Genomic DNA, 16,511 nt, shown 5'->3' with positions numbered 1-16,511 from the left:
GCTCCACCTAGAGTAACAGACACAATCTACTCTAGTCAGCTCTCATGAAGACAGTTGATCTGTCCCTGGAGCACAGTGGGGCATTAGAAGCAGTTAGTGCCTCATTTCAGGGTGTGTTTTTCAGAAGCCTCATTCCCAGCACTGCAGCTCTCTATTATTTTTCATACTTTTCATTATATTGTTTAGCAGAGGATGGTACTAATCTAGATGGGCTGCTAGAACATGTTCTTCCCATACGGTTTTAAGGTTGTCTTTTCTTTCTCTTTCTCTTCAGACATTGAGAGTTAAACCCCCTATGTGCATTACTAAAAAGGATGTTGACTTTGCTGTTGAAGTAATTCATACTGCATTAGAGAAACACATGGGAAAAGCAGCTGCAAACTAGTCTTGTTTCCTCACGAGATGCACATCGGACCTGACCCTTGCTGTCCAGACTCTAAGGAAAGCATAGTCTAAAGATAAAATACTTGTCAGCATCGTAAGACTATTGTTACAGAACCATACTTAAAAGTTTGCTCTCTAACCCATTTTATCAAAATACAGGTTAGTATTCATTTGCCCTCAACAGGGCAACAGGCAGTGTTAGAGGTTGGGATTGGTCAAGGCACAATAGTTTATTTCTGCTGCCCCTTGTTCCTTACTCTTGTACTGCTGCTTTTCTCTCACTGTTTTTCTATGCAGAAGTTCTCTAGCAGGCTACAGTCCCCTTGGGTGAGGTTACACGAGGTTATTTGTTCCTTTGCTCCAGCTTTGTTCCTGTGTCTCCTTTGCTGCCATTTCTTACCTACATTTTCAACAGAAGCAATATGAACTCTTGTTTGATTAAACATTGGCATGTGGTAGGACTGCTGCAAAGCCAGCTGTGACCAATACAGGGTAGTCCCTGACCACCTCTTCCACAGAGGTCACCTCTGCAGCTACCAGAACTTTGCCTTTCATACCCAATAAGCATAAGCATACATAAAAACCAAAACTTCATCACTGTTATATTTTATTTAAATAACAAAAATAATCAACTCAAAAGATAATATTGCAGTTCAAGTCTTACCCCATGACATGAGATTTCACACAGAGTCACTCTTTGGCTAGGAAGCATTCTAAGCATAATGTAATTGCGGGTCTCAAACAGAGCTAAAACTGTTCACCTTTATCACAATGATAGAGTGTAATTACAACATTAAAAAATCTGTGCACACAAACAGAAAGTTTCTAATTATGGTAATTACTTTTAATGTCAAATCCAGTCATCAGCCTCTCCAAAAAAAACTCTTTGCTTTTCTTCCTGCTGCTTTTTGAATTTTAGTTATTTAGCAAAGATGCAAACTCTGACTGGTGAAATAAGGTACAGCTTTTCTAACATAATCACTTTTGAAACAAAATTTTTGTTACCTTCTCCACACTTCAATAAAAGTAATATTGTTGTCTGTTAGCAAGAACTATACATTTATCATTTTACTTTGATGAAAGTTTTAATGTTTGAATAATTTCTTGATTTAATAACAGTTCTGTGTTCCACACTTTTTTTTGATAAGCTGAAATGCTAGAGCAACTCATGTAAGGCAAGAGCATTACATTTAGAAAATGCAATGAGAGAAATACAGAAAAATCTAGGAGTACACTTAACATACTATATCCCCAAGTCCTCCATAAACACTGGATTCTCTGACTTCACTGACTGCTTGTTTTGCAAAACTCTTTTGTTCACTTGCACTCAAAAATCAGGTGTTCATCTTTTCTTTTTTTTAAGTGCTATTCAGAACGAATTAATTACGCATTTAAACAGAGACATAATACCAGTTCCCATTTGGTTTTTCATTAGGAAATCAAAACACATGTGGAGAGCAATCCATACCACCTGCTACTCTCTCCTCAATTGGCAGCATCTACTGTGCATGTACCATGGCACAGAACCCCTGTGTGCAACTCAGCTCATATACATTAACACTGACACTTCAGCCATCATCCATTCCCTCCCACATTTGTTCCACCAAGGCTCATCCACAGGATTTCCCTCCCCATTACAAACCTTAGCACACATGGTCCTGTACAAAACTAACAGGGACTGTCCGAACTGTAATTAACCAACTCTGACATCTGTACCCTTTTGTCTGCTGGTTAATTTTATGGGGCCACTGAGGATGGTTACTCTGCCACTTGTGCTGCTCATATTTCATTTCTGATGGAAGATCAAAACAGCAGAGTCCAATCTTAACCTCAAATCAGTTTTCTGCCTCTGTAAAGAAAACAACTGTGATGTGGTAAAATAATTTATTCCCTCTGCATAGTTACTCCATGCAAGTTTCAACAGGAATGCTAGGCAATTCTGAATCACTACTGCCCCTTCACCAAGAAAGCTGTCAGAAGGGTAGCTCAAGCTCAGTCAGTAAAGAAAAAATGGTAAAAACAGACAAAAGCAAAAATTGCTTCACAAGATAACATTCTTCTTGTTACATCTTCCACATCTTCCTTTTTTTCTTCTTTCTTTTTTGTTTCCTCCACCAATAGCAGGAGCTGCCTTCCCAGTTTACCTCAGAATAGGCAATGCACACTTTCCAATGTTTTAGAGAATCTTCATGTATGATTCTAAAGACTGTCAGTGTAACAAAGTTCTATCTGTTTTTACGTTTCTCTTTTTTGCCTCTAGTGTGAACAGCTCCATTTACAGACAGTGCCTGTGTTGCTTTTGCATGTCCTGTTGCTTTTAGATGTTCAAACAGTTTATTTCGGGATGGGAACGTACAGTTGCAGGTTACACAATAAATGGGAACTTCATTCTGAAAGATGAAAAAAAACAAACTGTTCACATTTGTACAAGATGTGTGTACAAGATGTGTAATACATTATGTAATAAATAGAATACACCAATTGGCTCTACCTTGCTACTCTTAAAAGAATGAAATGTGACTATGTTGTTTGTGAAAATGTTGTTTGTTTCTATAATGAATATCCTATTACTGATTGGAAATTAAAGCAGAATATTAAAAGCACAAATTTGTGAAACTTTAAGGAGAGCCAAGTAAAGCCAAGAATACAACAGAAGCTTACCAACTGTAATTAATGATAAAGATTACTTTTGATCTCTTCTCAATAAACAAACTATGAACATAATATTTTGAGTTCTGAGGTATACCGAATTTATGTCTTAGCTTCAGCTATTACAAGAGTTTGTTCGTCTGGGAAGTACCAATATTTGGAAAGATGCAGACAGTACTGTCTCCCATCTGCCTGCTGAGAGCAGCCATCTTCAGATGTTTACATTTTTGGTTTGAACTGCTTTGATAACTGAGTTCTAGCCACTCTCCTAGACCTGAAATTTAGTCCTGTGCTTCTCTTCATAGACAAGAGCTGATGTTCCAGTGTCCTATATGCTAATAAAATCACAGGAAGAGAACTTATGTATTATTAAGAAGTAAGTAGTAAACCAGAACCGGAGGTAAAACAATTTTTTGTTTGTAATGACAAACAAAAAACAAATGTTTTTATAAACAGTGTAAGTAATTTGCATACCATTGTTTGGTGTTCTGAAGATCCCTTAGCAGACTTTTTTGCATCCTTGGCTTTTTTACCTTTAGGCTTAGTGCTGCTGATAGACAAAGAGAAATCAAGATCAGTGCACAAGAATATTCAAATTAAAGAATCTGACTGTATTCAAATTGATGTCTTGTTCTTTCTTCACACAACCTAAGTGGTTCCAGAAAAAAGAAAGCTATGTCACTTATGTAAAATCTCAAGATTCTGCTAAAAGATGAATCAGCTACTTGTGAATGATGCAGAACTAATATGCAGTCTAATACTATTTCCAAAGTAAATCCTAACACTCTCTGTTCAGTGTTGTATTTATGCAACTCTGATTTAGTTGAGTAGCCCTAAATTCACAACAGTGAGAAAGATCTGCTTGTTACAGTATCAAGCATGACATAAAATGACATTGTCAGCACACCTTTTCACTTCACTCTGTGCTTCATTCACTTGGCTACTATCTTCTGTAGCATTTGCTTCCTCTGACACAGCACATCTTTGGTCATCGTTTACAAACTGCTCTGTTGGGCCACTGTCCTTGTCCACACAGGGCAACTCCTTTTTCTCAATTGTTTCCTCATCAGCACTTTTATCAAAAGAGTCCTCATAAGTCTGTCCAAATAGAAGAAATAAAAGTTACTTGATGCTTATTAGTGATTAGTGCTTATAATCATTTGCCTTAAAACATGAGTGTGTGGGGAGAACACACAAGCCTATGAAGCCTTTGAATTTTACGCTGTATTTTCAGTGGGATTCCAACAAGCAAAAATCTTAGCTCCTCTCTTCTGAAAGATGAGACCAGCTATGGTGGTGGTTTTTAATTACACAAAGGGCTCGAACAAGGCTCCATGACACATCATATCATAATCGCTTTGTTTTTAACTTCAACAAACGTTTTGACTGGTTTCTGTGCCAGACTTCTGTATTAGGACACTTAAGCCAAAATAACTGAACTGACTGAAGCAAAACACATTGTATTTTCCCTCCCTATCTTCTGGTGACCTTTTCCATGTACCAGAATCAGAGTCAACAACCGTTTAGTAAACGGTCAACATCTGAGCATGCCTGAGGCAAATCTCAATTTCCAAAAGTAGAATAAACGTAACACTGTGTTAATATATCATCTACAGTAACTCTTGCAGACTTAGATAGCTTAGCCACGTTTTCTCAGTAGTCTTATCTCCAGGAAAAAAACCCAAAAGATCATAATGATTTTCAACTCTCAGTGAAGACTGACAGCAGATAGAAGTTATGCTTCTAGGAACTTTGCGTAAGAAAATTCCAGGTCAGTTACGTGAGTGTGCAACCTACATTCTAGGCTGCAAAAAACCTAAGTTCACATAACAAGGATGGGAGACAGGGTGCCTACACAGAACATTTATAAGGTAGATGAAAAAGAATTTCCAGGAAACTGAAAAGGAAGTGAGAAAGCCAGAGTTGGATAAGATGTTGATGGCCTGTATGGAAACAAGAAGGCCAAGCCAATACTAACTCAGACAATATGCAAAATCAAACAAAGAGAAGCAAGAAAAATTCAGCTGATTGAAAGCCTTGGAGAAGTTTCTTGGTAAGAGATGATGGTGTAGGAGAGGGCAGAGAAAGTGAACACATAACACTAGAAGGGTTAGGCTGGGGAAAAACCATGAGGCCATCATTGGGAAACATGCAAGATGCAGGATCTAGTGCATGTAGCTCTGTGGGACATGAATATGATTGAGGTACTGAATAGGAAAGAAGTACAACTAGGACAGGATCATGCATGAGAAAGGCAGAGGGAACAGTGCCCTCTGTGGTGTTCCTGACACTCAAGGCTGACATAGACATGCAATTCTCCTGTCAGCACAGATCTGTTCTGTCATGCACAGATGGGATCCTGGAACATGCCAGATTGGCATTACTGGTGCCTGGAATGCAAGTGAGAGGTGAAGTGGATGGTGTTTGTTAGTTTCAGTAGGATGCTAATAAAGTTACTTTACAAACAATACATTTTTCCAGGTCTATCAGTCAAAGCAGAAAACGATCACCAAACAATTAAGTCACTAATACACCAGAGCCGCTGCTGGTGTTGCTGATCAATTCCTTGCATTCTCTCTCTGTCCGTTCCAATCTCCTTTCTTTACATTTCAACCCATAAGCTTTTTTGGAACCTGCACCACATTTATTCTGTTTGTACAGATGCTTCTGAAGTCAGGTCTGTGAGATGTATTATGATAATATATAAAACAAAATCATGTTGTAAAGTTCATTGTGTCAGATTGCCTACCATCATTGTTTTCTGTTTCTTCTTCTGCTTCTTGGAGAGTCTGGAAAGGTAAGAATGCAAAACAGACTTTTTTTAAAAAAAGAAAACATTAATACAATTTCCAGAAAGGTATCAAATTATATTTTTCTTATCACTGTAATGAGAGAGATAGCAGCCACAACTAGAAGACGATTCTCATCTGAAATGAAAGCAACACTTCTCATAATCTACTTACTGCATTAACAAAACATTTATTCTGCTCAGACCAAACTTAAAGACACTAAAAAGGCAGCTGACATTATTTTGGTCCATTCAAAGAATGGAAGTTGTGCAACATAACTTATTCAGTTCCACTCATTTTCAAGCACACTCATTTTCTATTTATGCCAGCATCCAACTGACAAAGTAGCATAACCAAAACTGGTAAACACTGGAACTGCACCAAGCTTCCCTGTTTGAAAAATACCCTATATTTGAATCCAGACAAACTAATGCACGCATTTTATTGGAACTCTAATACAAAGAAATATTTTAAGTTGGCACAAAACTGTGAGTTCCAATACAACAACTAATCCAGTCAGAAGCTCCTTCTGAGCTCAAAGATTTAATAAGTCATTACTCATAATAAAATTAAAAATAATAAATAATTTTAAGTACTTCTGTTTGGTCTCCTCTCCTGTTTCTTCCTTCTCTTTGGTATATATTCCATTCACATCATCTGAAGACACAGGAAATTTCTCTTCCTCTTCTTCCAGTTGCTGTCGTAACAGTGCTACCATCTCCCGATGCTTCTTTGATTTTTCATGATTCTTCATGCTATGAAGATTATCAAATAGTTACGCAGGTAGATCTGAGTAAATACTGTTACACTCACACATAGATTAACAACAGGACCATTATCTATCACTAGTAAGAATGGAAAATTTTGCCCTGATAAAGTCTCAGCTGGAAAGAAGATATTATTATGCAAAGCTAAAAAGTTCTTACAATGCTTTTTAAAAAGTTGCTTTAAAAAAGCAACACCTTCCCCTACCACTGCTGAAAAGCTCCCAGCTATATACACACACACTTACGCTTTCTCAGTTTTTAACAATTTGTCACAAGCAGGGCAGTAGAGATCATCAGCATATTCAGCTTCTTCAGCCACATCATTCAGTTTGTCTGAAGAAATCAATGGGGATTGAAGAGACAAAGTCAGAAGAGCAATCTTCAAGTAACTTGCTATTAAAAGCCCCAGGAAACAGTCACAACATTGACATTCAGCTCCTTCAGTATTTTTCATATGCAGAGAGATCAAGGTAATTAACAACTATGGCTTTACATCTTCTCATGTTTGATGGAAAACATCAGACACCCAGCCTCTAACCTGGCACACCAGCGTTGGAGACAGGGGACTTGCACCACATGCACCTGGGTTCCAAGTGCAGTGAGCCAATACTCACACTGCAACAATTCACTACAGGTCACACCCCCATGCTGCATACCTTCAACACCTTCTTTTGTCTCCTGTCCTTCCAGTTCAATTTCAGCATCTGATCCATCTCCAAATTCCTTTTCATACTGCGCCTCCATCTCTTTCAATTCTTTCTCCAGATCTGACATAGTTATCCAGCTCTGCTCTTTATACTGTTCAGCAAGCCTTTAAGCAGAAAAATACAGTAATTTCTATGTGGCATTTATGAACTGGAATAACAGAAACACTATTATTTAAAAGATAGCTTGGTCTTCTCCGGTATTTCAGGTGGAAATTTCTGAATTTATTATGATGGAGCAAAGAACTGTTTGTAGGGCATGGAAATCTGAGCAGGTAATTTACGATGCCAGTGGTCACAATGACACTGCTAGTAAGGAGATATTAACGTAAGTGGATCCTGCTTGAATTTCATGCAGGAAATGTACGACCACATGGTAAATGTCAAGCTCACAACAGAGAAAGTCAGGTCACCCCTGAAGGTACTTTAGCTGCTTTTACCTTCTGTAAGATCCAAACCAATGAACAGTACAGCAACACAAAAATCACTAGCAAATTACTGCTGGACTTTGTGTTACAGAAGTGTACCCACTCAGTCTTCCTAATAACAAGTGTGATCCAAGTTACCAGTCAGTGCACTACATATTGCTGAATTTTCTACAGCTGGGTCCTGAGTACAGAATTATTAATCAGTTTGTCAGTGAACACATGCCTCAGCTTCATTCTTCTCTCAGGAAAAAAACAAACAAACAAACAAATCCCAAACATTATGTCTAATATATGTATTTCACATGTATGTGAATTATTATATTATGATTTTGATGAATTATTTTAATTATTATTTATTACATAATAGTAATTACTATTATTAAATTTTTTAAATTATTTATTTACTATTTTAAGTATGATTTTAATGCTACAAGAGTGCAATTTCAAAATAAGTATTTAAGCTCCATATTTTCAGATGAAAATTGCTTCTAGTTTGAAGAACTTCTGCTCAGACTGGCAGGCTCCCATTCATCAACTTTCTATTTCATGAAAAGCAAAAGCACTAAAAAATTCAGTCCACTAAAAGGGTCCTCTCTACCAAATTAAAAGGAAAAGCAAGACTACATTTGTTTTTCATACATTCTTTTTAGCAGATAGAGTTCCAAGGCAAATTAAGCTGATAAAAGTCCAGGTTGTCATAGTCCTGTTTTGCTTCACTCCCCAACATACATTCTTTTTTCCTTAAATCTTCCCTCCCACACTGGCTTCTGTGCTATTACAGCCAGTTGCCTGCAGTGCACAGGTTATTCCCTGATTTTCTTGGATCTTTCTTTTCATTTCAGAACAGATAAAAAGGTTGGACTTGAAACCAAAACTAATGTAGAAAATGGTCAAGGATTTTTAAAAGAGCATGTACAGGTACCACTATAATCCTATCGTTACAATCTAACTGCATGGTAGACATTGATCGTTTCTCAAGGCTAAAGATAAACATTTCTTTACGTATTTACGTACTTGGCTTGTTTGAGTTTTTGCTGCCTCCGAATTTCCTCTGCTTTCCTAAGCTTTTCTGCATTCTGTTCTTCTACAAGTTTTCTGTGTGCTTGTACTCTTCTGTCCCTTTTACGAATAAAGGCTACTAGCTGACGGACTAGTTCATTCCTCTCTCTTTTTGCTTTATCTCTAGTTTTCTTGTTCTCTTTTTCCATGGCTCGTTTCTCCCAGCGGTTCGATGCTTGTCGTGTGTCATATTCTTCTTTCCAAGCAAAGTTTTTCTGAGTACAAAAACTCTGCCAATAGGCATAGAAAGGGTGGACTATCTGTTAAAATAAAAAAAATTAAAAATTCAATGAGTCACTTCAGTAGGGAGCGTGGAAAAAAACTTACCAAATAACTTAGGACTTCTGTGTCTTCCTGATAGGCAAAGATTTTTACCCAGAGTATAAGTAAATCACCACGAGATTTACAGAAGTCTCTAACAACATCTTTAAAATTTCACACTTTCTCAAATCAACAGCCTTATATTTGAACTATTCCAAATGCCTATTTCTAAAACCATATCCCCAATTAGAATTGGATCGTGCTAGCAGCAGTGCCAGATACTTAACTTTGCTGTACTTTTCCTTTCAAAGCACAACGGGAATGAGACATTGCGTAAATAAGCACATACTGTGTAACAGCCACACATCAAATGACACCAAAGATCATCCATGTATGTCCAACAGCAGCCAACAACCAGTACACAAAAACCAAACAAAAAAAAAGCAAATACATGACAGTATTTCTTCTTATCATAGTCTATCCACTTCCAGAGAAAGTGAGAAAATTTAATAACTCCAGTCAATTTCTCCTTCATTAATGCTTTTCTTTTTTTTAATGTATCATATACAATATCACAAACCTGTGACTTTCAGCTTAATGAGCAATTGCGTGAAGATGCAATTACTCCTGTTTTGTTGTATTATATAACTGCAGGTAAAAATTATGCCCTCTAGCTTTCACATTAGAAGAAGCAGTAAATCATCTTTCCTTATTCTATTTACTACTCATGAGTAAACACTAGATTAAGTAAAGTGACATAATGACTTTCTTTTCACTGAATCATAGGGCTTGAAAGGGACAACTGCAGATCATCCAGACCACTCCCCTACTAAAGCAGGTTCCCTAGAGTTGCATAGGAAAGCACCCACATGGGTCTTTAATATCTCCAGAGAACCTCTCTGTGCAGTCTGCTCCAGTGCTCTGTCACTCTCAAACCCCATAATTTTTTTTCTCATTTTCAGATGGAACTTCCTGTGTTGCAGTTCTTGTCTGCTGCCACCAGTCCTGTCGCTAGCCACCTCCAAAAGAGCCTGGCTTCATCCACTTGACATCCAACCTTCAGATATTTCTAAGTGTTGAGAAGATCCCCTCCCAGCTTTATCTTCTCCAGGCTGAGCAGCCCCAGGTCTCTCAGCCTTTCCTCAGAAGGGAAATGTTGCAGGCCCTTAATCATCTTTGTGGTTCACTGCTGGTCTCTCTCCAGAGGTTCCCTGTCTTTCTAGAACAGGGGAGCCCACAAGTGGACACAGTTCCCCAAATGTGGCCTCACCAGGGCAGAGCACAGTGGTAGTATCATGTCCCTTGACCTGCTGTCCATGGTCTTTCCAATGCATCTGAGGATGCGATTAGCCTTTTGGGCCACAAAGGCACACTGCTGGCTCATGGCCAACTTGCTGTCTGCCAAGACACCCAGGTCTTTCTCCACCAACCTCTTTTCCAGCCCCTAACCTGTACTAGCACACACATTCCTCCACAGGTGCAAGACTCTACACTTACTCTTGTTGAACCTAACCAGCATCCCCTCCAACCAACTCTGTATTCCATTCAGGTTCTGCTGAATGGCAGCACAGACTTCTGGAGTGCCAACCATCTGGTTCATATTTTCTTTTGTATTATTTTGTTTTGTTCCTCTCCAAATAACTCCTAACCTTCTGCATTTTGCATACTTTGGAAACAAAATTAAAAAAAAAAAAAAAACCTCATCTCATTAAACTTTCTTTTTACTACACCCTGCACACACTCCTTTACATCCCTGCATGCACTGCTGTTTTTGTATTTCTGAATACTTCACAGAAAAAGTTCTGGACTTCAACATAACTGCTTAACTGGTTTCCTATTAATATTTCTTCTTCTCCTTATGTCAGTGGTACAACTATTAACTCCTCAACACTAATTTCTAATGACCTATCTATGTGTGAAGGTTCAAGGCTGTGCCCAAGGCAGATAAGTAACTATGCAGTTCTTCTCTGCTGTCACTGGAACCCAGCTTTCTATGTCCAACAATGTAAGCAGTGATACACTACTCAGATTTATGCTTCAAAATGAGAGAACTTGAGCAACGAGGATGCATAGCCATCAGCTGACGACAGGAATCAACCTCATCAGCTTTATGAGCTATGAGATTTTTCTCTTCAGAGGCCACCTGAATATAATCTCCTGTCCTGCCAGTCTCCTGGACACTGTAAAGCACCTCATGTTGGATACTCAGGTTGCTGCTTACTACACATACTCACAGCTGACTGCTTTTGTTTCTACACATAATTGTCCTACAACTATTCTTGTGAAGTCTTGCTAAGTCATGGACTTAAGAACATATTCCCTATCTGCCTGGCACTGATTGAGTCACTTCCCAAACCTCTTGCAAGTTAACTCAGAAGGCTGGATCAGAGAACATTCACATCACAGACTCTGAAGTCTTGATCTAGCTTCTGTAGTTCCCTTCTAAATCTTTTTTCCCTTCTCCCACAGTGCTTCTACTAAACAGGGAAGTGGATGTACTACAACACTGCTATCTTCCAACCGTATCTTTGAATATAAGATAAGAGAGATAATGGCTTTCCTGGTTAAATGAAGCAATTTTCCATGATATAATTCAAAGAATCACTTAATCCTATTTAAAAAAACTGTATGAACAAGGCAGATGTCTAATGATAATGGTGCCAGAATTACAGCTGATGTTGCAGCTACTAATTGTCAGCATTAAAAGTAGTTTCTGGTTTATAGCCATATCTATTCTACAGTCTTGACATGGGAAGCTCCCAAAAGATGTTCCAAGCTCAAGCTGTGAACAGATGGATCTTAGCAATTTTAGACACATTAAATATATGCTTCCTGGAAAAGATACTGATTTGTTAAGCCATTGTGTAATTCTACCTGAAATTAAAATACCCATTTGAGCATCTTTAGTGCCAAACTAACTAATTGTTTCTAACTCCAACCAAGGTTCATACCATCAAAATTTCTCATTTGTGAGGTACATATCAATTTAAATTTCATAAATAATCAGTTACACAGTATACTACTACTAAAAATGAAGGGAAAAGCAGGAAGCTAGGCGGAATACTCGTGATTATTGCTACTGTGTAGTTAATCACCAGGAAAACAGCTATTATAAAAAATAACTGGTAAACCAGATGGGCAGAATTCATGTGTCCTCTATGCTTTTGTCTTTTCTCATATCCCAAAAGCAGACATGCAGTATCTTGAGAATTAAATCTTACTACAGACTAACTGTAGATGACAGGAGTGCCATAGCAGGAGCTCACTTGGCAGGTCAACTACAATGTCTCTCTTTTTCAACAGGCATTTATGTAATAAGTGAGTCTTTGTTTCCCTAAATGAAGCACAATACTGTATGTGTTATTTAAAAAAATCATTTCTAATATCCTTTGCTGTAAGCTATGTCGCATTAAAACACTGGTAAACTATTCTGTTTACATCTCATTGAGAACGTTTGGTGCTCTGCTTTTTTTCAGGCCTTGCATCAGGCACATTGCACTTAAATTTCACTGGCATAACTGATGGTTAGCCCTTCAAAATTTTGCTTGACAACTTACCAATAAAAATCTGACTGCTAATATAGTCCAACAGGAAACAATGACTCTGATTCATCCAAATGTTATGAATATATGCACTACATGTACAGTAATGAGCTACTACAGTAGAAAAGACAGTAGAAAAGTGGTTTTGTATTTGTCTCAGAGATCACCCAAGAACTTTTTCTTTGATTTCAGTGTGAGACAAAGTAATGACAGCCATGTTACTTTTAGCTCAACATTATACTTGCTCTTACCGTGTCATAATCACTATGGGAATACCCAAATGTAGGGAACTCTTCAATATCTTCGTGAGTCATATATTCCATCTCTTCTTTTGCAATTTGCTCAAAAACATGTCGGTAGACTGTAAAGAATCCCTGAAATTTTAAAAGAAGTAAATTATTATTTGTTCAATAGTAAATGTACAAATGCTCAGTTACAGTAAGTAGTGTTTTTTTACAGAACATTCAGAAAAAAATTGCAGTTCTGCAGAGCAATTCAAAATGAAGGAAAGGTCTTGTAAGCACTCGCTAGTCTTTCTCATATCTCAAACAACCCATATCCAAAACTAAGTAAAAAAATAAATACACTTACAGCATGCAGACAACGTTGATTAGAGTCTGGTTACACATTACGACGCTTTGAGGAAGTTCCAATTACAAAACTTAGTATGACGCACCCCAACTTTATCTTTACTTTTCAAATTAAGATGATGCTGACTTACTCCTACCATAGTAATACAAAGACAGATGGGGATTTTCTCTGCCAGAAATCTTCCTAATCACATGGAGCTTTCTAAATCATGAGTATCTTAAAATACAACATGGAATTACATTTTTGGAAGCACGCTTCCCTCAAGCACCACTATCATTTTTCCTCAGCTTAAAGCACTCCAGCTTGTGAAAGACATTTCCAAATATTTGCTATTGCAAAGCACTGGAATGCTTCACTGTTTAATGCACATAAATAATACAGACAAATTTTGAAGTTGCACAGTTCAGTAATGAATTACAAGTAAGTAATTATCAGACAAAAAAACAGTAATTAAAGCTTGTCCACACATCAAGCACAGTATTTGTGCAAAAAATTGTTACTACCACCTGTGCTCAACAATACCATGCACAGCTTTCCAATGCTAAGCAAATGCTGACACTTGTCATAGTTTCAGCTGGGTTGGAATTGTATTCTTCAGTGTCTGGTATGATGCTGTTTGGTTCTAGGAGGACAACGCTGGTAACACACAATGTTTATAGCTGCTGCTAAGCAGTATTGTACAAAACCAAGGCCTTTAGCAGGAAAGGGCCCAAGGAGCTGGGAAGGAACAGAATTAGGACAGCTGATTTAAACTGGCCAAAGTGACATTCCATACCATATGGCATCAAGTGGAAGGTGTTTTGAAGGGGGTGGGAGTTCATCTCACTCAATTCCATTGCTTGGGGGGCTAGCTGGGAATTGGCTGGGGGGTGGTAAGCTGCTGCTTGTGCATCACCTGTTATATACATCTATCTGTCTACCCAGTCACAACTATTTTCTTTTTCCTTTTTTTTTTCTTAATAAATAGTTTTATCTCAACCCACAAGTTCTACTTTGCTTTTTTATTATTCTCTCTCCCATCCAATTGGGAAGAGGAGCGTGAGCAAACAACTGTGTGCTGCCCAGCAACCTGCTGGGTTAAACCACAACATTTTTCAATAAATTTAAATTGATTAATTAAAAAGATGAATTAGTTCACTACCTTTTCATCATCTCCATATCCAGAGTAACAGCTAACAGTGAAATAGCGCAGCAGATCCAAACTATCATCTTGATACTCTCCATTCACTCCCCTCAGTAGAGCTTCCCTGTGGTTATCATACCTGGCAAAAACCAATAATGTAAAGAAAATTATACTCTCCAATGAAAATAAAACACAAGTAACATGTAAAAGCATGTGTAATGCTTCACTCCACATTTGCTGTGCTGGGAAGGAGGGTTATCAGCAGTTTAGGAGCAACAGGCAGGGTTAGCAACAGTTGGGCTGTATGTAAGGGAGAAAAACAATGTCAGTAACACTACAATGATTTAGCTGTTGCTGAGTAGTGCTGTACACAACCAAGGATATTTCAGATATTCAAACTGCCCTGCCAGTGAGGGGCTAGGGGTGCACAAAGAACTTAGGAAGGACAGAACCAGGGCAGCTGAACCAAGCTGCCAAAGGAACATCCCATACTACATCATGTTCATGCTGAACAACCAAACAGAATGGGGGTTTGGTCCAGGGGCTGCCTAACCTGGGGACTGACTGGGCATTAGTCAGCTAGTGGTTAGCAATTGTGTTGAGGATCACTGGTTCTGTATATTCTTCTATCACTATCATATTTTTATTCCTTCCTTTTCTAAGTTATTAAGCTGTCTTTACCTCAACCCACAGTTTTTATCTTTGTTTTCCCAATTCTCTCCCCTATCCCATTAGGGGGAGTGAGTGAAGGGCTGCATGGTACTGCTGCTGGGCTAGGCCTCAGTGCACCCCACTTTCTGGAACTGGCGTCTCATACACAAGTCTTCAGACAGAAAAAGGGCTGAGTCAGTAAACACTACCTCCAGACCTTCACTTAACCTTCATATCTATAATAGCAACTTCCCAACAAACACATTTGAGCAAGCTGCTACAGTGAGCTTTCACAGCAGGTAGGACATTATCCAAAATATCCAATAGCTATGGAAGTGGGAAAAAAAAAAAAAAAAAGGAAAAAACAAGCACCAATTATCATAGTAGCACTTAAAAACTACTTTCGTTTATAGAAGGACAAACTTAGTGGACGTGCTCTTGGTTTCATAAGTTGGATGCTTCAGCCCACTTGAAAAACATGTTATGCAGAACATTTAAACTCACAATCTTTTACAAAGAGATGTTTGTGCATATTTCAAACTAGGACCATTACAGGAACACAGGCAAAGGAGGCTGTGTTGATACCGGATGAGCAGGTGGATACCAATGCCTCCCACCTGATGATCCAGAAAGCAATGCCAGCATCTTGAGGTCAGGCTGGACCAGGCTCTGGTTACACAGATTTAGCTGTAAATGATCTCGTTCGATGCAGGGGAGCCAGACTAGGTGACCTTCAGGTGTCTTCCAACTCAAATGATTCCATGAAAGGAACCATCCTTAGCACAGGGCCAAGCACTGCTAGGGCCGACCCACAGCCCAGACCTCCAACCAAGCCAGGGCGTAGAGAACTCTAAGTCCTTGCTGTGAGAGCAAGGGAAGGGAAAAACACCAAGAGACCACAAACGAAATACAAGCAGCAATACAGGCACACAAAAGTATCTTCGAGCCCACTACCGGCTGGATTTACTCACCAGGCTCTCTCCTGAGGGTCACTGAGCACATCGTACGCTGCCTGGATTAACTTGAACTGTTCTGCAGCTTCCTCAGCGTTCTCGAGGTTTTTATCTGCGAATTAAATGAATTAATCGTCAACAACTCAAAGCACAACAGCAGCACCTTTCACGCCAACAGGAAAGGCGCCGCTGCCGCACGGCACGGGGACCGCAGCCCCGTCCCACTGCTCCCAGACCGGAGGCACCCGCGAGCCTTCACACGAGCCCGATCCCCCCAGGAGCTTCTCCATTCCCCACACGACCCGATCGCCCTCCCCCCGGCCCGGCCTCCCTTTCAGGCCCGCAGCAGGCCGGGCCCGCAGAGCGCCGTACCCGGGTGCCAGCGCAGCGCCAGCCGCCGGTAGGCCCGCTTCAGCTCCTCCTCGGCCGCGTCGCGCCGTACTCCCAACACCTCGTAGTGGCACCTCATGGCGGCAGGGCCGCGCGCGAGGAGAGCCGGCCGGCAGCGCGAGCGGGGCAGCGGGCGGGAATAGAAGGAGCCGGCCGCGAGGCCGTACGGAGCGTGGGCCGGGAGGAGCCGCGGCGGGGGCGGGGCTGGGCGGCTGGGGCC

At 39.6% G+C, this 16,511-nt stretch overlaps 2 protein-coding genes across 7 annotated transcripts in view; one reads left to right on the top strand and one right to left on the bottom strand.

The window, feature by feature from the left end:
- The window catches only part of AGXT2 (alanine--glyoxylate aminotransferase 2), a 15,653-nt gene extending 12,545 nt beyond the window's left edge, over positions 1-3,108 (top strand). For all 5 annotated transcript variants that reach the window (XR_014880669.1, XM_085214309.1, XM_085214308.1 and 2 more), the window contains one exon: positions 275-3,108. Coding sequence is in view for 4 of the 5 variants with exons in the window: in XM_085214309.1 (XP_085070435.1) it covers positions 275-385 (111 nt within the window). In the remaining variant the exon portion in view is untranslated. The remainder of the gene's footprint in view (positions 1-274) is intronic.
- Positions 975-16,511, bottom strand: DNAJC21 (DnaJ heat shock protein family (Hsp40) member C21). 2 transcript variants are annotated; one of them, XM_010725329.4, is made up of 12 exons: positions 16,274-16,511; positions 15,920-16,013; positions 14,316-14,436; positions 12,835-12,957; positions 8,736-9,040; positions 7,246-7,400; positions 6,835-6,922; positions 6,419-6,577; positions 5,783-5,822; positions 3,941-4,131; positions 3,508-3,583; positions 975-2,774 (listed from the first exon to the last, which is right to left on the bottom strand). In XM_010725329.4, the coding sequence occupies exons 1-12, from the start codon at positions 16,368-16,370 to the stop codon at positions 2,610-2,612; spliced, it is 1,614 nt and encodes a 537-aa protein (XP_010723631.2). In that variant the 5' UTR covers positions 16,371-16,511; the 3' UTR covers positions 975-2,609. The 2 variants fall into 2 exon arrangements, with proteins under 2 accessions (XP_010723631.2, XP_085070433.1); XM_085214307.1 differs by having other exon boundaries at positions 3,508-3,580.

Source organism: Meleagris gallopavo, chromosome Z (genome assembly GCF_905368555.1).
Source record: "Meleagris gallopavo chromosome Z, MGAL_WU_HG_1.1, whole genome shotgun sequence".
NCBI classification, from domain to species: domain Eukaryota; kingdom Metazoa; phylum Chordata; class Aves; order Galliformes; family Phasianidae; genus Meleagris; species Meleagris gallopavo.
Note: the sequence above shows the minus strand (reverse complement) of the source record. Positions and strands in the feature narration are given on the sequence as shown.